This window comes from Phoenix dactylifera, chromosome 3 (assembly GCF_009389715.1).
Source record: "Phoenix dactylifera cultivar Barhee BC4 chromosome 3, palm_55x_up_171113_PBpolish2nd_filt_p, whole genome shotgun sequence".
Taxonomy (NCBI): domain Eukaryota; kingdom Viridiplantae; phylum Streptophyta; class Magnoliopsida; order Arecales; family Arecaceae; genus Phoenix; species Phoenix dactylifera.
The window spans coordinates 17,843,604-17,868,524 of NC_052394.1; the positions used below are offsets into that span (position 1 = coordinate 17,843,604).

General features: G+C 38.3%; 2 protein-coding genes across 3 annotated transcripts; one reads left to right on the forward strand and one right to left on the reverse strand.

Moving 5' to 3' along the window:
• Positions 1 to 1,806: 1,806 nt before the first annotated feature.
• Positions 1,807 to 3,216, reverse strand: LOC103709093. 2 transcript variants are annotated; one of them, XM_008794290.4, is made up of 3 exons: positions 3,063 to 3,216; positions 2,710 to 2,762; positions 1,807 to 2,118 (listed from the first exon to the last, which is right to left on the reverse strand). In XM_008794290.4, exons 1-3 carry the CDS (start codon positions 3,136 to 3,138, stop codon positions 1,996 to 1,998), a joined length of 252 nt encoding a protein of 83 aa, XP_008792512.2. In that variant the 5' UTR covers positions 3,139 to 3,216; the 3' UTR covers positions 1,807 to 1,995. The 2 variants fall into 2 exon arrangements, with proteins under 2 accessions (XP_008792512.2, XP_008792511.2); XM_008794289.4 differs by having other exon boundaries at positions 3,045 to 3,216.
• Positions 3,217 to 19,840: 16,624 nt separating this feature from the next.
• Positions 19,841 to 23,605, forward strand: LOC103709094 (cyclic dof factor 2-like). The gene is made up of 2 exons (XM_008794291.3): positions 19,841 to 20,058; positions 21,692 to 23,605. Exons 1-2 carry the CDS (start codon positions 19,921 to 19,923, stop codon positions 23,087 to 23,089), a joined length of 1,536 nt encoding a protein of 511 aa, XP_008792513.2. The 5' UTR covers positions 19,841 to 19,920; the 3' UTR covers positions 23,090 to 23,605.
• Positions 23,606 to 24,921: the final 1,316 nt, after the last annotated feature.

The window sequence follows — 24,921 nt, forward strand, 5'->3', positions numbered from 1 at the left end:
TAAATCCATAATAGGGTGTTCTCCAGTCCATATAGGCCATAGATCGAATTTGCGCTGATATCATTTGTCATAATTCGAAATACCACTCAAAAAGGCTAGTCATCATGCATTAATTATTTGGGTTCTTCAGCTCTGTATACGTATTCAAAATTTACCTAATGCATAGCCGGTCCGGGACTAACACATGCTCCTATGGATCCTCGCCATATGTCCCTTTTGCATCTGGCATGTGGAATCTTTTTAAACTTATTTGAAAGTTCCCGGTCCCGAGAGGGATATTAAAAACCTCTCCACTTCTGAGAGGGTGCACGACTTTGCCAAGGACCTACATCGGCCTGTCTTTATGCTAATTGCTGCCTTTGTTTGGTGCGGTTGGAAAGAGACGAATGCTCGCATTGTTCTTAATAAACATTCTTCTGTAACTGCTACTGCTCGCGAAGTTCTCTTTCTTCTAGATAGCGGTCTCATCTTTGTGATCAGAAGGTGCTCCCCGGTTTCACCAAGCTCTGGAACAATATCAGAGGAATCTTAAAGTTGTCGGACTCTTTCTTCTTAGCTGCAAGTCCTTGGACGTCGTCTGCCCATTGAGAGGGACTCGCCCATTTCTTCTTCTCTCAGGCTTTCACAGCTTTTGGTTTTTCGCTTCAATTCTTGGTTATCAGCTTTGGACCTCAACCTGCAGGCTTCTGTAAAGTACTGCTTTTACCTTGGTTGTTGTTTTTGATGAGTGCTGTTGTCCGATTCTCTCTTTGGCTGGCTTTTTTTTTCCCTTTATGTTTCTTTCTTATGTATATTCTCCCTCATTCTCTTGTAACCTTTTCTCTTCATTTGAAAAAATTCTGGTGACAGGTTTTTTTTTTTTTTCCCTTAGTTTCCTTTTTCTTCCAAAAAGAGAGAATATTTTAAAATTTTATAGCTCTATATTATTTGAACCTTCTAAAAATTTGGTATGTTTGGAGAACTTTATAAATCATGAGGCAATAACGAGGTTAAAGCATGACTGGTGCATGGTTTTTTTTTTGTGCCGACAAGATCAAAAACATTCAATTTGGTAAATTTGGATCAGCTTAAGTTTAGGAGGCCATGTCAATATTTTGGATGTGTTTACAGTTAAAAACAGGTGTAGTTGGGTTGGGATTTAGTTATAATACAAGTTTTAGATCTAGATATCAACAGTTACTACTACACTTTCAAGTATGGTGCAAGTCCAAGTTGGGTATCTATTCTAGACTAGTATAACTCTGCTTGCAACCCTAATAAACAATGTACAATTCCTGCTTGCCCCAAGCAAATCAGTTGCTGACTGAATTGAGGTTATGCTTTATATCTGTTCCCAAGGCTGCAAAATGGCCAAGCTCAAGTAAGCCCAATGAACAGGGCATCATTGTCTGCTCTATCTCATCTTCATTACCCTTCTATCAGCATCATCCTTTGAGATTACCATAATAACAGGTTTTGCGATTCATAGTTATATTCTAGCTTGCAAATATTTACGTATAGTTTAGGAAAAGGTCAATTCATAGCCTTTCTTTTTCATTTTTATCCCTCTTCTCTTGAGCAGATATTTTTCCAAATAAATGTGAATTTCTAAGTTACGGTACAAGACTATGGACCACTTATTATCAAGTGGAATACATGGAGCAATGTGTTACACCATAACATTTTCTGACAAGGCCATAAAATTCTGTGGTCCTTGAAGCAATTCTTGAGCAAAGAACATCCCAACCCATAAACCATGCTTAGGGTCATCTCTTCTCCTTATGACCTAAGCAATTAAATCTTCAATCACTTAAAAAAGCTGATAAATTCAATCAAAAATAAAAGCTAGTAAAGGTTTGAATCAGTTTTCTACTCTTATAAAAGGTTGATACATTAACACAAGGATTAATGGAGCATGCTACATATAATCATAACTCAAGAGCTACTTTGCTAGAACCACTAAAACCATTACTTCTATTGCCACTTTTCCACATGAGAAATGCACGCTTCTATGACTTAGGCTCTTCCAGGACTCCTGGGATCATGGCGGTTGTTTGCGCCTGATCCGGGATAATCATTGCTTTCGATATCCATCCTTGCAATTTCTTCCTCCATCATTCTCACTTCTCTGACCATTGCCTGTGCCAACAAACCATAGATATGAGTATGCTACTAATTGAAGCCATATCTATGGCAATACTTAATTTTCTTTGAGTTGTTTTTCTTGTAACCAAAGTATTGTTGCAGCAAAAAAAAAATTCAGAAAAATTTCTAAATGCTTTGTGCCCGGTTATTTTACCATCCAAAGAATAATGAAGAAGATCGGTCCATGCATGATTTTCTCCAGAAGTAACCTCGCATGGACTAGTGTGAAGCTGTTAATTAAATGCATCTTGACTAATGATCACATTTGTATAGTGACTAACTTCTTTAGTATGAGTGCCATAGAAGCAAAATTATAAGTGTTAAAGAAAAAAAAAAATCTTATTTTATGCCTGTCTTTGTCCATAAGCTAACATGTGGATTGTGGAAACATGCCTCTAACACTGAAGGATAGTATTAATAATAATAACTAATCTTATACCTGTCTTGAGTTAAAAATAGTAGATACATGAAACAAGACAAATATATCGAGGAAATCTTGACATCTTTTAAAGTTTGTATCAGGGTGAGTGTGTGTTTTTGTGTGTGTGAGGAAGAGAGAGAGAGAGAGAGAGAGAGAGAGAGAACCTGATCTGTCACCTCTGGAAGTTGTGGTTCTTTGTTTCCTAATGCAAGGCTTCCTGCAAAAAAAAAAACCAGTAAAAGGGACTATTACTTTTATACAGAGAGACCAGAACAAGCTTCAATTTGTCAGATGACACAACAAATCTCTCTTCTCCTTCTTCTTCTGCTGCTGCTTCTTTAGGAAGATATGAAAAACCCATGAAGTGAAAAAGCTTAAGACATAACAACAAGCTTCAATTTGTCAGATGACATGACAAATCTCTCTTCTTCTTCTTCTTCTTCTTCTTCACTAGGAAGATATGAAAAAACCCAAGAAGTAAAAGAACTTGAGACATTACTAGATAGAGGTACAGCACCCAAAGGAAGAAGAAGGCATGACAAGAAGAGCAGCAGAGCCAAGAGTTGAAGCAAGGGCTTCTTGTGGTCCATCATGTGCAAGGAACCTCCCACTGATCCAAAATGGCTTACAACTAAAGCTTGCCTTGCTGTTATGCCAGTCCAGTGGGCGGTGGTTGGTGTGGTTTATATAGGCCTAATGGACAGGGCATTCACACCTCCTAAAGTCAACTTTTCTCTCTTATTTTATTTGGAGGTGTGTGCTCTCATCTCCCTAGCTTTTCCCTTGCCTTTTTAACCCTCCCTCATTGCCTCAAGACTGATGACAGTCACTGCCCACAGAGCTTTCACCCATGTTTATGCTGCAAGACCTGGAATTTGTATGGTAATGGTCAATGTCCAGCTGCACATATATGATGATCCCCTGCACCCACACAAGCACAGAACAAGCACCCTGCATGCTTGATTGTTTCTCATTTATTAAGTGGGGTTGGTGTTCAGTGTGGACACAAGCGTATTTCAATGCAGGAACTGATGAGAGCAATTGGTGCATTCATTTGTATATCATATGACTGGTGTTTGGGTTTCCAAATTCATGGGATAAGGATTAGAAGGCTAAGAAGCATCAACATATTCCAATAAATATTAGAACTAGACAAGAAAACATATAAGGGTTTACGTGGTTTTGGCTTATAGCTCATGCGCAATGAAGCTCTGATTATTATGTACAGAGAATACAAATACTGTTGAGTTCTATGTATATCTCTATTTACATGTATATCTATACATAGACAGATACATAAAGGGAATTGTAGGAAATATAAGGAAAGTTCCGATGATCGCTTTTTTAGCCCTTCTTGAGCAAGCAATAGGCACAGAGCGCCCTAGGAATTTATTGAAAGAGAAAAGGATTGCTTTCTTATATGTTGATCCCATGAACTTAAACTACAACCAATATAGTGGACCTTCCTACCAACAAATTCCAAAGGTATAATTATTTGTAATGACTCGAGATCTCATATAAAAAAATTAGCTGAAAGATATTTTTTGGATTTCTTGGCCCTGCAAAAGTACCCAAGATCTTCTTAGTGTATAACCAATATAAGATCAAACACATGCCCACATTAGTATCCTCGCTAAGGTAAGAATCAAAATTTAATCAAATCCAATCACAAACATTGCGATTGACATGCGGTCAATTCTAAAAAGATCGGTGTTATAGTATCTTCTAATCCATATGAATTATAGATTGGATCCATGCTGATACCATCCATAATGATTCAGGACGTTGTCCAAAAAAAACTAATCAAGAAAGTATTATTTGGATTTTTTTAGTTTTATATAAAATTTGAGATTTATTTAATATTTAATTAATAATGGACTAAATATGGGCTCATACAAACTCCGAAATTATTGGTAAAACATCACTACATAATTTTATGGTGCTTTTTTGACCTAGAGCTGTACTCCGTTGCTGACTCCATTAGGATTATGGAAACTTTAGGTGATGATTATATGACCTTTTTTGGTAACAATGATTATAGTACTTTAAGGTGCACAATTTAGGAGCATTCATGCAAATGGAGAAACACTAAATGTACATGCATGTATGTCCACCAATGCATTAAATCTCTGATAAGTTTCTACAAAGCGAAGTATTAACCATGTGAAGACATTTATGTCAGATATAATTTTATTGTCAGGGGATCTTCTCTTCATGAGTGCCAAATGTTTGGTAAGACTGTTGATGGCTGAAACTGATGACAGCCCACCCACATCTAAATAAAAGCAAGGGAGGCGTTGATGGGGGCCTTGGCCCACCACAAAGTGGGACGTGGTTGAGCATCGAAAGCAAGCAAGCATGGCCACCAAGGTGGTAGCATAGATGGAATGGGGTGTTTGCTTCCATCGGGATGGCCTAAATTTGAAACACGCGGGTGTCGATTAAATTCGAAGACCAGATGCCCCACCCCTGGACGCCGCTGGTGAGAGCGCTACTGGTTCGCTGGTACCAAAGTGGCGCCAGGATGACGTACTCACCCATGAGGAGGCTGCCACATAGATGGAGCCGCCTGCGAGGTTGGGAGGGTATTAGAAACATAAGTATGCCTCTACCTCCAAGGGGGTGGGGGTGCTTTCTATCTGTATTGGACATGTCCTGGTGGGAGAGGGGCCCAATGTGGGATTGCTACGCGAGGGAGGCTCTCCTCCCCCACTCCCTCCTCTTCTCAAAGCAAAAAAAAGAAGCAAGCAAGCATGAGCAGCAAGGATGATAGCAACACACCAAAAAGAAACTTCATCTAATTAGAAAGTCCAAGCTTGGGGAATCAAATTACATCAATCTTTATAATCTTTGGCACTTGGAATGGGTCATGGCTCCTGGCCTCTGGTGAGCAAGTGGTCTGCGTATAGTCGAATCATCGCCAATGCAACGTCTGGCCATTGTCCCTGTTCTTTGTTTTGTCATCATATCATCATGATTTGTTTTAGTTTTATGGAGTAATTTAATATTATGGGATGGCTATCGTTGCTGGGGACCAGTTCACGGCAGCTGATTTCTTGGTGATCCAATTAGTGGAAGAAAGTCTCCAATCGGGACAAAAGTATGGATTTTGTGTAAACCTTATTAATATGAGAATGGGTCGAATATGATGACTAAAATTTTGCTTAAGAAGAAGCATGATATTTGTATGCTTAAGGCAAGCTTGGTGGAGCCTCTCACATAAGATGGGAGGGGGAGAATTGTTGGCCAAGTCCCACCTTATGTGAGGTGGGACCCAGCAATTTAAATAAAGAAAAAAAAAGGGGAAACAAAAAGAGGGAAAAGAGGGGTTAGGGTTAATTTCTATTATAGGGTGGATGAGAAGAAAAAAAAAAAAGGGTAGCCGTCTTGGGAGAAGTGCTTATGGAATCCATCTCAAGGAGGAGGTGAAGATCTTATTCAAGGCATTTCAAGAGGAAGAAGAACCTTGTGCAAACCTACACTCGGTGAGATTGTTCTCATTTTATTATTGGAGCCTAAACTCTTTTTCATATAAACTCTTTGTTTGTAATCCAAGGAAGAGATCCTTGATGTATGTGATCCTCTAGCTTAGCCTAGAGAAGATACTTTGTAAGCCCATTATTGTTGATAGTGGAGGTTTGTGGTGGACTTAGGTCCGGTGGTTTTTTCCCCTCATATTGGAGGGTTTTCCACCTAAAAATTCTTGTCTCTTTCTTGTGGTTTGTTTTTTTTTGTGGTTCTTACATTGATTAATTATTGTGGTATTCTCATTCTACTCACACAAAGATAGGAAAGTTTTCATCTAGTGAAGGGGTCTTTCCTAACAAGTGGTATCAGAGCAAGGTTTTGTGCCTACAAGGTGTTTGATAAAATTCTTGTGTGACTCGAATGGAGGATTCTATGGGAGGCATGATTAAATTGACATCTTCCAACTATGCCATTTGGAAACCTAGGAAGGAGGATATCCTTTATTGTAAGGATTTGTATGAACCTATCCATGGAGATGAGGCTAGGCCAAAAGAGAAGACTGACAAGGAATGGGAGATAATGAATAGAAAGACAGTTGCACAAATTAGACAATGGGTTGATCAGACTGTGTTTCATCATGTTGCTCAAGAAACCAATGCCTTCTCTTTGTGGAAGAAATTAGAGGCCATGTATGAGAGAAAGACTGCACAGAATAAAGCCTCTTTGATTAGGAGGCTTGTCAACTTGAAGTATAAAGATGGAAAAAGTGTGACAGAACACTTGAATGACTTCCAAGGCTTGGTGAATCAGTTGACTACTATGAAGCTTGTCCTAGATGAGGAGTTGCAGGCTTTGTTACTTCTTAGTTCTTTGCCAGACAGTTGGGAGACTCTTGTGGTGTCTCTAAGCAATTCTGCACCTGACGGCAAGGTCACTTTGGATATGGTAAAGGATAGCATACTAAATGAAGAGGTTAGAAGAAAGGAACAGGGAATATCTCCTGAAGCTGAGGCTCTTGTGACAGAAAGAAGAGGTAGAAGCAAAAGCAAGTATCCTTACAATAGAGATAAATCCAGGGGCAGGTCAAAGTCAAGGAAAGGCATAAAATGCTATCATTGTGGCAAATTAGGACACATGAAAAGAGAGTGCAGAGCATTGAAAAGAGAGCAGAACACAGAAAAAGGTGAAGCAAAGACAGAGGAAAAGGATGTTACAGCAGTTGCAGCTGATGCAGATGTCATTGTTGTTAGTGATGGTTGTGTCAACCTTGCATATGAAGATAGTAACTGGGTGATTGATTCTGGTGCTTCTTTTCATATCACTCCACATGGTGGTTTCTTCACATCCTATACTTCTGGTGATTTTGGTTGTGTTAGGATGGGAAATGATGGTTTATCCAAAATTGTTGGCATGGGGAGTGTATGTTTAGAGACCAATACAGGGTGCAAGTTGCTACTCAAAGATGTTAGACATGTTCCGGATATCCGCCTCAATTTAATCTCCACCGGCAAGCTTGATGATGAAGGTTATAGCAATCATTTTGGTGAAGGAAAATGGAAGCTCACAAAAGGCTCTTTGTTGATAGCAAGAGGAAAGAAAAATAATACTCTCTACATGATGCAAGCAAAGCTAAAGAAAGGAGAGGTGAATACAATTGATGATGATTTCTCTACAAAGCTTTGGCACAAAAGGCTTGGGCACATGAGTGAGAAAGGACTTCAAATTCTAGCCAAGAAGGAGTTGCTACCAAATACCAAAGGTGTGTCTTTGAAAACTTGTGTTGATTGTTTAGCCGGAAAACAACATAGAGTTGCATTTCATAGAACACCTATATCTAGAAAAATTAACATTCTAGATTTGATACATAGTGATGTATGCATGATGGATAGTAGAACTCTTGGTGGTGCACTTTATTTTGTTACCTTTATTGATGATCATTCTAGAAAGGTATGGGCTTTTGCTTTGAAATCCAAGGATCAAGTCTTGGATATATTTAAACACTTTCATGTCATGGTTGAAAGAGAGACATGCAAGAAGCTAAAGTGTATCAGGGCAGATAATGGAGGTGAGTACAGAGGGCCATTTGAAAAATATTGCAAAGACTATGGCATTAAGCTCCAAAAGACAGTTCCTAAAACACCGCAAGAAAATGGAGTTGCAGAGAGAATGAATAGAACAATTGTAGAGAGAATCAGATGTATGCTCTCTCATGCAATGTTGCCAAAACTATTTTGGGGTGAAGCTATGAGGACTGCAGTGGATTTGATCAACCTTTCTCCATCGGCTCCTTTGGATGGTGATGTGCCAGAAAGAGTTTGGACAGGAAAAGATGTATCCTACAGTCATTTGAAGGTGTTTGGATGCAAGACATTTGTTCACATTCCAAAAGATGAAAGGTCTAAGCTTGATGGAAAGTCTAAAAAATGTATTTTCTTAGGTTATGGCCATGAAGAATTTGGATACAGGTTGTGGGATCCAAAAGACAAAAAGGTGATCAGGAGTAGAGATGTTGTCTTCTTTGAAGATCAGTTTATTGAAGACTTTGGAAAGCAAGAGAAGCCAAAGTATTTGAACAGTTCTCCAATTAATCTTGATCCAGTTCCTCCACCTATGGTCCATGATGATGATAGGGGAGATGTGCAGGATGACAGTGAGCATAGTGATACAGGTGCTAGTGAGGGTTCTACAGGTGATAATGGTCACAGTGAAGCTTCAGAACATGGTGAACTATCAAGTCAGTCTGAAATAACAGAACCAGAGGTCAGAAGGTCTACTAGACAGCACAGAGCATCATCTAGATATCCTGCTTCAGAGTATGTTTTTCTTACAGATGAGGGGGAGCCAGAATGCATCCAAGAAGTGCAGAATCATAAGGACAAGGATAAATGGTTTCAAGCTATGCAAGAAGAAATAAAATCCTTATATGAAAATCATACTTTTGATTTGGTAAAGCTTCCTAAGGGTAAGAGACCACTCAAGAACAAATGGGTATACAGATTAAAGGAGGATGAGAGCGGCTTAAAACCTAAGTACAAAGCAAGATTAGTTGTGAAGGGCTTTGGTCAGAAGAAAGGTATAGATTTTGATGAAATTTTTGCTCCGGTTGTGAAAATGTCATCTCTTCGGATTATATTGGGTTTGGCAGCTAGTATGGACCTTGAGATTGAACAACTTGATGTGAAGACAGCCTTCTTGCATGGAGACCTAGAGGAAGAAATTTATATGGAGCAACCTGAGGGGTTTAAAACTAAGGGCAAAGAACATCTTGTTTGCAAGTTGAAGAAAAGCTTATATGGGCTTAAACAAGCACCAAGGCAATGGTATAAAAAGTTCGATTCTTTCATGATGGGCCACGACTACAAGAGGACAAAATCCGATCATTGCGTCTATGTGCAAAGGTTTAGTGATGGTGATTTTATCATTCTATTGCTTTATGTAGATGATATGTTGATTATTGGCCGTGATACTAACAAAATTGATAGGTTGAAGAAAGACTTAAGCAAGTCGTTTGCCATGAAAGATATGGGGCCCGTAAAGCAAATGCTTGGCATGAGAATTTCTCGTGATAGAAAGATCAAGAAGCTTTGGCTATCACAAGAAAAGTATATTGAAAGGATGCTTGAGCGGTTTAATATGGAAAAGGCTAAACCGATTTCCTCTCCACTTGCAAATCATTTCAAACTCATAAACAAGCAATGTCCTACAAATGAAAGGGAGAAAGAGGAGATGCAAAATGTACCCTATGCTTCAGCAGTAGGAAGTTTGATGTATGCCATGGTGTGTACAAGACCAGACATAGCATATGCAGTTGGTGTTGTGAGCAGATTTCTCTCGAATCCTGGCAAAGAACATTGGGCTGCAGTCAAATGGATACTTAGATACCTTAGAGGTACTTCCAAAGCTTGCTTATGCTTTGGAAATGGAAAAACTATGCTAGAAGGATTCACAGATGCAGATATGGCTGGTGATATTGATACTCGAAAGTCTACATCGGGATACATGATGACTTTTGCAGGGGGAGCTGTTTCATGGCAGTCCAAATTGCAGAAATGTGTTGCTTTGTCCACTACAGAGGCCGAATATATTGCCGTGACAGAGGCATGTAAGGAAATGTTGTGGATGAAAAGATTCCTCCAAGAATTGGGCTTGAAACAAGAAAAGTATACTCTTTTTTGTGATAATCAGAGTGCCATTCATCTTAGCAAGAATCCCAGCTTTCATTCAAGGTCGAAGCACATTGATGTGAGGTATCATTGGATTCGGGATGTGTTGGAAGAAAAGCTTTTGCATCTAGAGAAAATCCATACCGATGAGAATGGGTCGGATATGATGACTAAAATTTTGCTTAAGAAGAAGCATGATATTTGTATGCTTAAGGCAAGCTTGGTGGAGCCTCTCACATAAGATGGGAGGGGGAGAATTGTTGGCCAAGTCCCACCTTATGTGAGGTGGGACCCAGCAATTTAAATAAAGAAAAAAAAAAAGGGGAAACAAAAAAAGGGAAAAGAGGGGTTAGGGTTAATTTCTATTATAGGGTGGATGAGAAGAAAAAAAAAAAAAGGGTAGCCGTCTTGGGAGAAGTGCTTGTGGAATCCATCTCAAGGAGGAGGTGAAGATCTTATTCAAGGCATTTCAAGAGGAAGAAGAACCTTGTGCAAACCTACACTCGGTGAGATTGTTCTCATTTTATTATTGGAGCCTAAACTCTTTTTCATATAAACTCTTTGTTTGTAATCCAAGGAAGAGATCCTTGATGTATGTGATCCTCTAGCTTAGCCTAGAGAAGATACTTTGTAAGCCCATTATTGTTGATAGTGGAGGTTTGTGGTGGACTTAGGTCCGGTGGTTTTTTCCCCTCATATTGGAGGGTTTTCCACCTAAAAATTCTTGTCTCTTTCTTGTGGTTTGTTTTTTTTGGTGGTTCTTACATTGATTAATTATTGTGGTATTCTCATTCTACTCACACAAAGATAGGAAAGTTTTCATCTAGTGAAGGGGTCTTTCCTAACAATTAAACACTTCCATATGGGATGCATATGGAAAGATCTAATCTAATCGTTGTGGTTTTGATTATAAAGTTCAATAGCATAGGATTTAATTTAGTCTAGGCCAGTCTCAAAGATTAAGCTAATGTTTTGTTTATAGGTCATCTTGAGCCAATGCTGAGCGCTTGGACAAGCAAGCCCTTCTCTTGCAGGCTTTCTTTCCTCTCTAGTGGAGTAATAGAGAAATCCAGACATGTTACTTGCTCCCATGCTCCCATTTAATACTATCTGTGATTACTAACCTGTTTATCTTTATCCCTGAGTGATCACAAACAACATATCAGGATGTGATCTTGTCTCCATTTAACTAATGAAAGATTTGGAACTTGATGGAAGGAATTCTTTTAACAATGGCAGGATCTTTTTGCCGCCGTGCTCGACTCTTATATTAGCTATTGAAATGCTTAATTTTTTCGCCAGAGTGGATGAGGATGAGCTCTATGAAACTTTCAGTTGATGCTTCGTCATACCATTTTTTTTTCAGGCTTTGCTTTAGAAAGTTATTTGAGCCGAACTTTTAGAAATGTTTGGAAGTTTCCGACAAGAATTATAGCCTTATATCCTCTTTTATCCGATGAAGGTAGTTTTCTTTTTCTTTTTGAAAGGAAAAGGAGGAAGCAAGAGGCTTCCCCCTATTATTTATCAGGTAAAGAAGATATGTACAAGAGTTTAAAGGACGTGGAATACAGAGTAATAAAAGATTGTCAGCTATTCCATAGCTTGGTTCCCAGGAGTGAAATGTATGCAGCGCTTTTTGAAGAGTTGAGTAGGTGGAAAACTTCTTTTTGGTGAAGATTCTTGCATTTCTTTTTGGTAATGCAACAACGGTTGCATCAGATGCAAAACAAAGGTTCTTTCTTGACCAAACTTCAGGTATGGAACTCCATGATATGGAAAGACAGAATATAGAACTTAAAAGGATAATGGAAGTTGTTCGTCTTTGAATTGAGTTGGACCCTCCAAAAAGAATAAAAATGAAAGTAAAGGTTTCATTTTTTTTGATAGATTGTTTCGATATATTGTAGGGCACTTTTTTTCTTCTCATTCGAGATATTATGAGCAATTAACCAACCTATTAATGTAGGCTGCACATAGCTAATCTCCTGCTCTCTGTAAGGATGGCGGAAATTTTCTACACCTCCAATCGGTCCAAAGATCATGTATATTTGAAGGCTTTCCTCTCAAGTTTAGTTGGAATTTGATGGAATTCCATAGGCTACGAGCAAATGGGTACTAGATGAATGAGTGGGAGATGGAATCCACCCTTGATTCATAAAGGTGCAACCTGAGCTTACCTGCCAACTTTTTCTTGGCCAATACTTCCCTAGTGTGAAGTTTAGTTCTTAAAGCAAGCCAGAAAAATACCTTGATTTTTTCTGAAATTGATGAATCTGTAGTAGGAGTCAACCGAAAAGTTCCATTTTGAGTCAGCTTCCAAGTTTGTATGTCTGTAATCCTCGTAGGCTCGACACGAAAAAGGATGGCTTGGAGAGTTTCCAACTGTGCAACTTCCAGTCTAGTCAAAGGGCCCTTGAGTCTAATTTTCCAAGTGAGATATCTCGATGATCATTGAGAACTAGTTGTACAATTCGGCTTCAAAGCTTTGGAGTAGAGAATATCGAAGAGAAAATATAGAGATGTAGGGCTCACTCAAGAGTCCTCCCAAAATAGAACATCATTGCCATTGCCTAACTTGAAGGATAGATAATTCCATAAGGCATCTAGTTGCTTGCTGACATTTTTCCGGATAGGAGAGTGCTTTTTGGCACATCTCTTGATTCTAATACCAAATCGATTCTTAATTTCCATAGTCGATCTCAGTTCCTTGGTACTTTTGGGTGCCAAACTCTTTATTTTTGTTTTAAATTAATGTGATTAACTTTCTAAACTTCAAACACTCATTGAGTTACAGATAGTTCATTGAACTTGCTTCCCAACTAGTATAACTGTATAAGAAAAGCATCCCAAGTACCTCTCAAGGCTTCAGAAGATGACACAACTGAATGCTAAATCAAAGCAACTGATTCTAGCCTCATCCTAATCATCTCTGTATGACAAGACTGGTGTTTGTGTTCTACTGTTCAAGTGGGGGTTCATTTACCGACAAATGGATGCAAGCAGCGTGCTCATTGGAGTCATCACGAAGGTTTGATGCAGTGAAACAAATGTCTGAAAGGATGTACCTCTATCAAAGCTCAAACTGTGAGAAAACTATGAGAGGAACCAATAATAGTTACTGAAAGCTGAAAACAAGGATGAGTTATTTAATCGATCTACTTATGGGAAATCTTGTCTCTGTGTTAGGTTAGTGTGCTGATATATAGCCTTCGCATGTGGAGGTGAACATGACCGATCGCATTATTGAGCTAAGTCTTGTACGTAGTTAAAATACTTGTCACGCTTCTGCCAAAGAAGTACTTGTCACAATGCGACATCAGGGGGAAATTCTTGTCCAAATGCGAATCATTCAGCACAAATTGTGTTTTGATCAACAAACACATAATGTGCCATTTCTTCGTCACTGGGTTGTTTTTCTTGCTTTTGTTTTCTTCTGGCTTTCATGATGATGACTTTCGGGATTCCAACTTATCAGATAACATGGTGCAGATCTAGGCTGAGGTAGGCTTGCACTCTTTTTTTCTTTTCTTTTTTTCTTTTCTCATTTTTGAGTTCCCAGATTTATGTATGTATGCATGCATGTATATAATTCAGGATGAAAACCAAATTACTAGCATGCACTGCTTTGCCAAACCAGCTAGTGGGCACACTTTTTAGGGAAAAATTCAGACTTTGTATTTAAATTTGAGGGTCGAGCTTCCTATAATCTTAGACTTTAAACCTTATTTATTTGGCACCAGGTTAATCCTAAGACCTTTTTAGGAAGTTTGATTAATCCTGTATTTTGTGGTAAGAAGGAAGGGTAAGAAAAATGAAACAGCTTCTGCTTCTTTAGTCAGGTTCAAACTTGAACCCAACCCAGGCCCAGGGACCCAAGCTCTAAAATTCATATGCAACTTGGTTAGCTGCAAACTTGGTGATACATGCATTGACCCTTTAGATATGAGATGGCTGAAAGCATGTATGAAGCTTCTGAGCTCATTGAGGCTTGATCCTGTTGTAGATCCAAGTTAAATATTTAGCAATTTCTTGTTCAAGGTTTTCAAGCTGAGTTTAGATGCAAGGACAGAGAATATATTAGTATTGCTAAATATGAAGGCCCAAAGCTGAGATCTGCCATGGTTGAGCTCAGAGGTCAGCCTGAACAACTGAAGATTTTTCACTTATATTTCAATGGCAAAGCCCAGAAAACCTCTTAAAGGGGAAGATCATCACTTGCTCATGGTTCATTGCAGGTCAGATCGGCTGCGACCACCATCCCACAAGAACTGTCACCAGGCTGCACTGTGGGATTCTTCGGCACCTCAATTCTTAGAATATTTTATACTCTGATTTTCATGGATGTATTTATACTCGTATTATTTAATTTATCCAACTTATTGATAAAAAGAAAATGTTTTAGGAAGCTCAAAGACTGAACACAAAAATTTAGAGATAACTATGATGCTTCTTTCTTTTTCTTTTGTCCCCTTTGCCCATCCTTCCATTATCCCTTCTAAAGCACCTTTACTAATGGATCACCCTAACTCCTCATGAGTGGATGCTATGGTAGGATCTGATTAAGATCTTTTGTGAATAAGAAATAAAAAGCTAGGCACTTCCTCTGTCTTGCTTTAATAGGATTGTGTGTAGCTACCTTTTCCCTTATCCAAGCATGATACTTGGTTTTCATACTCTTTGCGATTGTGAGCATGGACTCCTCTTGTTAACATGGACAAAAAGGACATGACTCGCATGGAAGACAAAAGCTATTGGAAAGGAAGCCAAGTGATTCCCACATGAGACTTCCTTTTCTCTAGCTAGAGACACCATTAAAGGTGGCAATGGGCCATGGGGAGTCACACTCAAGCTCAAGGTTGAGGAGGAGATTGCTCGATCAATCTTAGCCCCATCCTTGCTTCCTTTTGAGCCATTCATTCCTGATTTTTGCTACCTTCCTCTTTAATTTGGTGTTATGAACCCTGGCTACTTTGTAGTTCGGATTCTTCACTGTGTAAACCTTCAGCTGATCAGGTTACGTCAGCCAGGGCTCATGTGGCTCATGGAGCCCAAGAGGAGACTAAAGATATACGTTGGGTCCCACACCATCATCCGCTTACTCCAAGGTGAGATCATTCTTCTTTAAGATCTTCGATCTCTGGTTGAGAACAGAGGAAATAAAAGAAGGAAAAGAAGTGGCAGGCATCATGGTTGGGAGTTGGATCCTATTTGCCATCTGATGTGGCAGCTTCCCACATCTTTGACAAGCTAGAAATGGGGCCCAGCATCGGTGCAAGGCACAAAGTTGTGACAAGTGATAAGTGAAAGGTTAGTCATGAGCAATTGGAAAGGCATGGTTATCCAAAGAATTAAAACATGAAACTTGGGCCAAGTATTTCAGAGCCCTGAATTGTGGATCCCAAAACGTCTAAGGGTTTATTGGCTAGATATGGTTATGTGGGCCACTCATCTTTTTTATTAGTTTTATAAGAAGTATGTTCTTCCTTATCGAGAGATGGTGGCCCATCCCCCGGTCTTGATCAATGGCATGGAAATTTTTTATGGGATGTAAAGTACCGCACTTTTGGGAGCTCAACCGGCCGGGAAAGAAAACAGTTGATCTTGGATTGAAATAGGAATAGAATTTTTATATGAAAGGTCAATATCCCCCCCTCTCTTTATTTCCCTGGTAGAAAGGTGTCATGAATTTGTTACAATAAAAGTCACGGAGACATAAAAACTTTTGATACCCTTTCCATGAGAATAATAAAACATCTTTCGCCTATATTTATATAAAATATAAAACAACGATGGCAGTAGTAGCAACAGCAACAACAACAACAATAAAAGCAAAAAAATCTAATATTCTGCACACTGTAATGAAAAATAAGATATTTTAGTGAGTTATTTTCATGAATTACTTATTTACTTATAAGATTTGATTAATCTTCTGATTCATATCTCAAACCATGTTTTACATTGATATCCAATCGGAATTTTCTTCCCAGATGTAGTAAAAATAATGCCGTATACTTCGTCACGGTATCAATGGAATGTATGCTCTTGTTATGTGCCATATAATTGTTAAATTGAATATAATTATATATAAATAAGATGGCTAAATGAGAAGAATATTTCTAATTTTGTATCTCGTTCCCTTATGACAAGAATTTCATAATCAAGATCAATGCAACCAGGAGAAAAGAATTTGAATGTCAAAAAAACATTTAGGACTCGACCTTCCTGTGAATTGGAGAGAACAGTACTTGCCATCCAATTGATGATAAAGTCCATTAATGATTGTATATTTAGTAATGAGTATAACATTTATCGGTTTTGCCATTATAAACTTAACTAGCAAAAGCAAAAACATAAATCCTCCAAGAAATCCATAGAATGATAGTAGAAAATAAGATTATAATTACCATTATGCATAACGAGATTATCCACGGTAGCCATTAGTTTTCCAGCAACTGCTTTTTTAATTTATCAAAATCTAGCTCTAAAAAAAATATAAGAACAAAAAATTGCTTATTTTGATCGTCTCTAACATACACAAAATCGGTGAAAAAAATATGGGGCTAAAATGATATGCAACTATATTTTGCTACGGTCTAAATATTAAAGTTTTATTAAATTTCAATCTATATCTATTATAACATTTGGGGATTATTATCAATAAAAAAAAATTTCAACATAGAAGCTTCGATATATACTTTAGCGGTTAAAATCACCACTTGTCCCAAAAGCTTAAGCTTGTAGTAGATTTATTTATATATTTTATATTTTTTTACATTCTTCTCACATGTGAGCCAGACTTGTCTTTTGATAGATGAGTCTAATATGTAAATTTTTTTTTAATAATAAGATTAAAGAGCACAGAGATAGAGTTCAGATCTATGCTCTGATACTATTTTAAAGATCATAATAGTATAATAAAAATATTTATTTTTATATCTATTTGATGCGTAAGTTGAAGATAGTAAAAATAGATGATTTTTATCTCTATATTTTTAATGATATAAATGATGGTCAGTAACGTGGATGGTTGATTTCTGTTCTTGGAGTGCTGACTTGTGGATCTAAAAGAGTAGGCATACTATGCCTAGGGGGAAGAGTAATTGATCTCAAGTTTATATTAAATAGAACTAATATTGAGAACAGTGGAAAGGGATAAAGACAGGCTTTTCTCCGGAGAAAAGTGGCCTTTTTCTTATCCTCTTACCCACCGTAGCGAGACTGTGGGTCCCACTTTTCCACGTGGAGGGTTGCGAGAGGCCAAATATTCTGAAACGAGATTTTATTGGCTTGAGTCACGTGACGCGGGAAGGAGGGGAAGATACGGACACCGACGGTTAGGGGAGAGCAAGTACCTTTTCAAGTGGGGCCCGCCGTGGGGTGGTATAAAGGCCATGACGTGGTTGAACGACTCAGCCTCCTGGGTGACCGGCGGTTTCCGGTAAGCCGCATTGTGGCTTGGTCGCTTGGATGATGCCTAACGAGGATTGCTGATATTTTGTGGGATTTCCATCGATGCATGTCTCTTTTTATTTTTATTTTCCTTTCAATTTTATAATCTTATCAGATAATATGACCATTTTACCCCGTCAATCATCCTTCAGGTACTTTACAGACACAAGTTAGACACATCTTTAAGCATATACTGAAATTATTTTTCATAAATATAAAAAATATTTTAAAAAATCAAAAATCAAGATGCGAGCTGGATTCGGTGCTATTCAAACTATTTCATCGTCTGAGAGAGCGTTAGCCCTTGATCTTGTATTGAGATTCATAAATAAATATTTTTTAGTGCTGATGTTTTTATGAATCAAGGAACCTCTAATATCAAAAATTTTGGTGCTGCTTCAGGATCAATTCTTTTTGCTTAAAAATAAAAAAGAACCTTCGATAGCATAGTATTGTGTTGATGGAATTTTAAATAAGAGAAAAACTGATAGGATCAAAACTATTCATTACATACTTCTTCCTAATTTTTATGTGCACGATCCACAATAATTTTTATAGATAAAAGTTTTGACAAAAAAAATATACTATTTTGAACATTTTATTGATTGGTGTGATTTAATAATCCATGAAAAATGCCCTTCTCTTTATATTAGTTGTGAGCATGATGTGTCTAGAGTAAAGATAAATGGAAGATCCTTTAGTAATTACTTATTTTGCAAGCATATTCTTAGTTGGTGAAATTGCAGTCATTACTTAAATATGCTTAATATTCTTTTCTTGCATGTCAGACATATATAAGATACATTGTCATTTCTTAGATACATTTATTTCTTGCTTCAATGACATGCATTTTATACATGCAAAAAGTCATATAGAAAAGAAAAGTCATGATGGAGAAATTCCAGTTGAAGCATTCAATATTTGATTGAATCACTATCTATTGAAGAGCCATTTTTCTAAATTGTACGTGCTATGTACATTAGATACACTAAATGATAGAATTTTATAGTCCCGTCAGCATTTCCTTATTAGCATGAGTTAAGCATGTCTACTTGAGCTTTGTCCAAAATTCTTTACTACTATATATCTAAGTCTAACAACGAATATTTAATTTCTTTCTAACCTAGACTCTTAAATCATGTCTCAACAGCTGTTGATGTTTATTTCTTTTTTTTTTAAATTCCAAAATGTTGGTCCTTTTACTCTCTTACCTCCCGCTTACATATACTTTAATTTATAAGATGCACCTATTTTACTTCTATATTTTTCCAAAATTGTAATTTGGAGAACTTATTTATAGCTTTTGCTTCTCTCTTGAATCATGCCTTAGTGGATTTAAAAGTATTATTTTTTTATTTTAGATTCCAAACCCTTAGCCTACTGTATTTTCAACTCTTATTTATTATTTTAATTTATAAGATGCACCCTTCTTACTTTTCTATCTCTTAAAAGCATAATTTGAAGGTTTTAATACACAAGAGTATCATTTTCAACTAAAACTACTTTCCACCAAAAAACAGAATAAAAAAATTAAAACCATCAACATGCACTAAATGTGCTACATAATGTGGATATATAGAAATAGGACATAAGTGCTAAATATCAAGTTATAATAAATTCATAGGATTACAACCATATCAATATATTAAAAAAAATTATTTTACAAACAAAGTGCAAGCAAGCACTTTGTCACCCTAGTTAAACAAAGTGCGCCCCCCCCCCCCCCCCCCCAAAAAAAAAAAAAATATTTTCCAATCCATTGTCACCCTAGTCATTATCCAAAGGGCCAGCGGCAGTTCCGTAATATCCGCAAGCTTTTTTCAGATTAGAAAAAACGGCTAGTAATAACCTCTTCACCCCTTATCCCCGGTGACATTCACCGGCGGACGAGATATGGGACCGGGTGGGCCCGCGTCACCGTCCATCCCATCACCCAACAAAAACTGGTGGCTCCGCTTCCCTCGAGATCGCTGACTCGGACTCCCACCTGGCACCCTCTCCTCCCCTCCCACCAACACTCACCTACGCCCGAAACCCCCTTTCAGCACCCAAATCTTTTCGTGGGTCCCACTCTTTGTGGGTCCCGAGAGACGCTCAAGGAGTCTTTAGTTGGGTGTATTGAAATGTGGTGTAAATTATAGCATGGTTCCTCGCTCTAACCGGCATCTTCCGGTCCCTCCCGGTTTCTTTTTTTAATCCCCCGTTTCCCTTCTCTCTCTCTCTCTCTCGTGGAGAACGAAGGGGGGAGCTCGAAATCCTTGGATTTGGGGACGGAGGTGGAGAGATTGCGGCGAGATGGCGGACGCGAGAGATCCGGCGATCAAGCTCTTCGGGAGGACGATACCTCTGGCTGAGGGCGGGGGCCAGGCGGCGGGTGGGGAGAACTCCGGCCCGGCTTCGGCGACGGAGGAGCTGCCGGCTGTGGACGAGAAGGTGAGGAGACAGTGTGACTGTGGTTCCTTTTTTGATTTCCTAATCGTGTTCTAGGGTTTGAATGGCAGTTTTCTGAAATGGTTGATCTTTTTGTTCGTTTTGTTCAGTTGATTTTCTTTATTTATTTCTTGGAATTTCCGGTGATTTTGTGGTTTGTCTTCTGTTTCGTTGATGAGATGAGTTTTTTTGGATTCTTGGTTTTGGTTTGAATGGATATATTTCCGTCGTAGTTTCTTAGTGAATGATGTATCTGTATATGCTTTTAGGGTCCCAATGGCAAAAATTCTTTTTTTTGGTTTACACTTTGATGATTTCTAGCTAGTGGATACAGCGAATCAGTTCTTGGGCTTCTATTGCTAGTCTTGATTGATGTTCTGTTTGCTAGTGGTTCGAATTTTGGAATTCTTAAAAAGATAAGCTGTTCCACATTTTTCTTTAAAAAAATTGGAAATTGATTCGTTTTCGGATGATTTTGAATATCAATCAGAAAAACCCTAAACCTAACTTTACATATCCTTTGTGTACCATATTCGGCTAACATGAATAGATTCAATAGATTCTAGTAGGTTGCCCTGGATATAGATTCAAAGCTTTAAAAAAAAAAGAAAGAAAAAGATGAGATTCCAGCCTTGGCTGTAAATTTCTTATAAGTCCTACTTTCCTTGGTAATATTCTGAAAAAGGATATGAATCCCATTTATGAAACTAGTTTAGCACCTAAGAGCGAACTACATCTCTTGACAATGGGCCCTTTACCAACAGAAACCTCACCGGGTGAATCAGGATTCAGGTTGGTCATAACATTGCTTCTTTTAAATTTAGAGGGAAATTATGATGACTTTTTTTATTTTTTAAGTAATAATATTTTAAGCTATGTTAGGAGAATTTGCATGATGTTGCAAGTATTATTTGGCCACAGGTCCAATATATTCAATGATAAAAGGAACATTTATAATGAATCAGGACTAACTTATTTTTTTTATCTAGTAAATCATGAGTATGAGGCCAAATAATCAACAAAAGAATGTGATTCAAAAGGAAACTGAAGTTTAATTTACATCCGTTGCATGCATTATAGTGCTTTAGAGATCGTTGAATGATCAAGGCAACTAACAGAATATGAAAAGGCAGCAATTATCAAGTAGTTATCATATCAAAATTTTAAAGAGTTCATACATGTGGGTGTCCACTTATTGTCAAAATCAATCTCATTCAGCACCAGCATTTCTCCACTTTTCTCCTGCACTAAATGCAGGATGAAATGTGTACATGGTAGCAGTGCTCAGCCTGAGAGATAATCAGATGGCCGATCGACAATACCTTCATATATCTCGAAGAGGGACTCTTCGGATTCAAGGATGCTTAACTATAGAAATTAAGAGGCGATTTTATACAGATTAACAATTTGAAATTTATGTTTACAGAATTAGTTTCAATGAGGAGATCTAAAATTAGAAAACCCATCAGAACTGTAAGGTCTTCCTCTACTAGGAGGAATAGGCTTTTAGTAAAAATTGTTTTGCAGACTCTTTTTCCTTTTTGGTTTACATATACAATCAGCGATACTTTTCTCCCTACTGTTTGCTGCATTTTTGTTTCACTGCAAAGTGATTTAATTTCGTTCTCTGTTTCAGGAAGAAAGCAGAGAAGTCACAGACACTGAAGTCAAAGATTCAGTTTCTGATGCAGCAGAGGAGTTGGACCAGACTAAGCCAGCTAGCTCTTCTGGTTTGGACAATGGCAAAGAAGATGACCCTCAAATGTCCACTAATGATGACAAAGCAGTGGCAGATCCTAAGCCCGAGAAAGACCAGACTGAGGCCAAAGCCTCCAGCCAAGAGAAGGTGCTCAAGAAACCAGACAAGATTCTGCCTTGTCCTCGCTGCAGCAGTTTGGATACCAAGTTCTGTTACTATAACAACTATAATGTAAACCAACCTAGGCACTTCTGCAGGAATTGTCAGAGATACTGGACTGCTGGAGGGACAATGAGGAATGTTCCAGTAGGTTCTGGAAGGCGAAAAACTAAACACTCTGCATCAAATTACCGTCACATAATGATGGCATCTGATGGAATGCCATGTAACCGAGTAGATGCTTCCGACTCAAGCAGTCATCAGGCTCATCCTGTTGGTCTTTCTCCTACGAGGCCCTTGAAAGGAAACGATACTGTCCTCAAATTTGGTTCAGAAGCACCACTTTGTGAGTCCATGGCCTCTGTGCTCAGTCACGGAGAACAGAAGAGAAATGCTGAGATAGGCTCTTCGGCTGGTGGAGAAGACAGGGAAAACCCCTCTTGTGCATCTTTTGTGATGGCCTCTAACTGTGTGGAAAATGATCATTCTAAAATTGCAGTTCACAATGAACAAAATGGCTTGCAGAGCTGTTGTAATGGCCTCACTCCTATGCATCACCTTCACTGTTTTCCTGGGCCTCCTTGGATTTACCCTTGGCCTCCAGGATGGAACAATATGAGTTCCATGGCTGCAGGTCGGTGCTCTTCTGAGCTGGTTTACAGACCAGAGAATGGCAGTCCAAATCCGGTTCCATGGTGCCCACCAATGATGACTAGTCCTGCTTTTTGTGCACCTACTATTCCATTCCCATTTATACCAGCTTCATTTTGGGGCTGCATGCCTAGCTGGGCCAATGGAACCCTGAATATTCCTTGGGTTGGATCAAATGGTGGCCTATCACCACCATCATCAGCAAGCAGCAGCAGTTGTTCCGGCAATTGCTCTCCAACCTTGGGCAAGCATTCTAGAGATGCTACTTTACAAAGTGAGGAAAAAACAGAGAAGTCTCTATGGGTTCCCAAGACACTGAGAATTGATGATCCAGATGAGGCTGCAAAGAGCTCTATTTGGGCAACACTAGGTATTAAACCTGATGAGTCCATAAAGAAAGGTGGAATATTTAAAGCTTTCCATTCGAAAACTGAAGGCAAGGATCACACAGCAGATGCTGCTCAAGTCCTACAGGCAAATCCAGCAGCATTGTCTCGATCACAGACGTTTCAGGAGTGCACATGAAGGGTTTTGCTACAATGGTTCCTGTGAAGAATTTCAATTTCAGGGACTATTCATGCAAAATGCCCTGCTTGAATTAAGCATACTGGAGTTGCTTTTATTTGTGGCTCTAATATGACATCGTGTATATAAGTTATTTGATAAGGGATGACCGTTTTCTGAGGGAAGGCTAGCTTCAGAGCTAACTTGTGCTTTTCCTTGAGCTGCTGCTGGAGCTGGTCATGTTGTGAAGATTCTCCATTTGCTCAAGAATATATGTTGTGTATAGTAGAGGAGAAAAGTTATTATCTATAGCTTCTCTGAAACATAATTTCTTACTTGTTACCTCTTTTGCATTATGGGCTGGATGTTTATGTCCAATTATATTAAGAGAAAAGGATGGATTTTGTATATATCTCCAATCGCTGATGGTTTGAATGGAGGGCAGAACTATGAAAAGTATAGATCCGACTCCCTGAACTCTTTTCTATATGAGATCAAGGTATACATTTCTTGTCATGATTTTATATGATTTTCTCCTATTCAAATATTTCATTAGTTCATGCGGCTGTTAAATTGGTAATGTTTGTTAGATTGTTTTTTAACTCTTCAAAGTATGACATCTTTGATGGCTACGATGAAGGAGGTTGAAACTTATGGAACTTACTGTTGCTTTTATAAACTACCATCTGTGTTTCATATTTGATGAGAATTTGTTTTTCGTACTATTTTTGGTCATGGTACTTGCTTATCGCTATCAAGACTTAAGAGTGTCATGGATACTCACCGAAAAGCTTAGATCAATGTTGAAGTGCCTTCAGATGGTAAAAATAGATCAATTTGGGGCCTTTTTCATTGGTAAATAGGATGGGAAATTTTGCCTGTCTGGATTGATTGCTTGATTTTATGGTTTTTGCTGTTGTTATATATTTATTTTTTCCAGCATTCATGAATTGTGACTTCAAATGCAAATGTTTGAACATTGTACATTTCTTGCCATAAATCTGTATTCTGGCAAATATTCATAAGCTGTTCTTACTTTTTACAAGAAAATTTATGTGTTTCGTAGAAGGATTAGCAAGGAGGCAGAAACGAATGCCAATTAAACTCATAATATGTGCATAATGTGTGAAAAATTCTGCGGTTGATGGTCCCATTCATATTCATACGGTGATACGGAAAATTGTCTTAAAGGTCTAGATCTGCAGCTTGGTGGACGTGCCACTTAAACCCGGCAGATGTGTTGAAACTCCGGCATAATTCAGGTGTGTGACATATCTAGGAATTGGAGTTCTTCAAATTTGGTTGGCTTCTTGACTTGAACATGGGTTAGTTTTGATTCCTGTGTTCTGCCAGTGTCTTGGTCTTTGAGAACCCGAGTCTCATCAAACTGAGGGCAATCCTTCAGTTGCATGGATTGTCTCTTTTCATATGAAGGTGGAGAGGAGAAAATGTGAAGGGAAAGGTTGCTGATGATGGTAGTAGAAGAGAGGAGTAGACAAGCGGGAGAGGAAGGGAAAGAGGTGACAGTGGAAGTATAGAGATGGGAGCAGAGGGGAGGCAGAAGTAATGCGCGGAGAGGGAGCCAGGAGGGGAGAGGAGATTATCTTGAGTGTTCAAGAAATTAGAAGAATTATGATTTTTTAGGCCGATGTTTTAGGTCTATTAAATATTATATATTGTATGTCCGGGTTGGAAATTCTAATTCTTGTATTCAGTCTATTTTAACTTTCAATCGTGCTAGCGTTCATATCAAGATTTACTATCTCAATATCAGATCCCGTATTGATACTATTTTATCAGTATCTCCAGTATAAAGATTGGTTCGATGTACTAGTATGGTACGGTATGGTTGC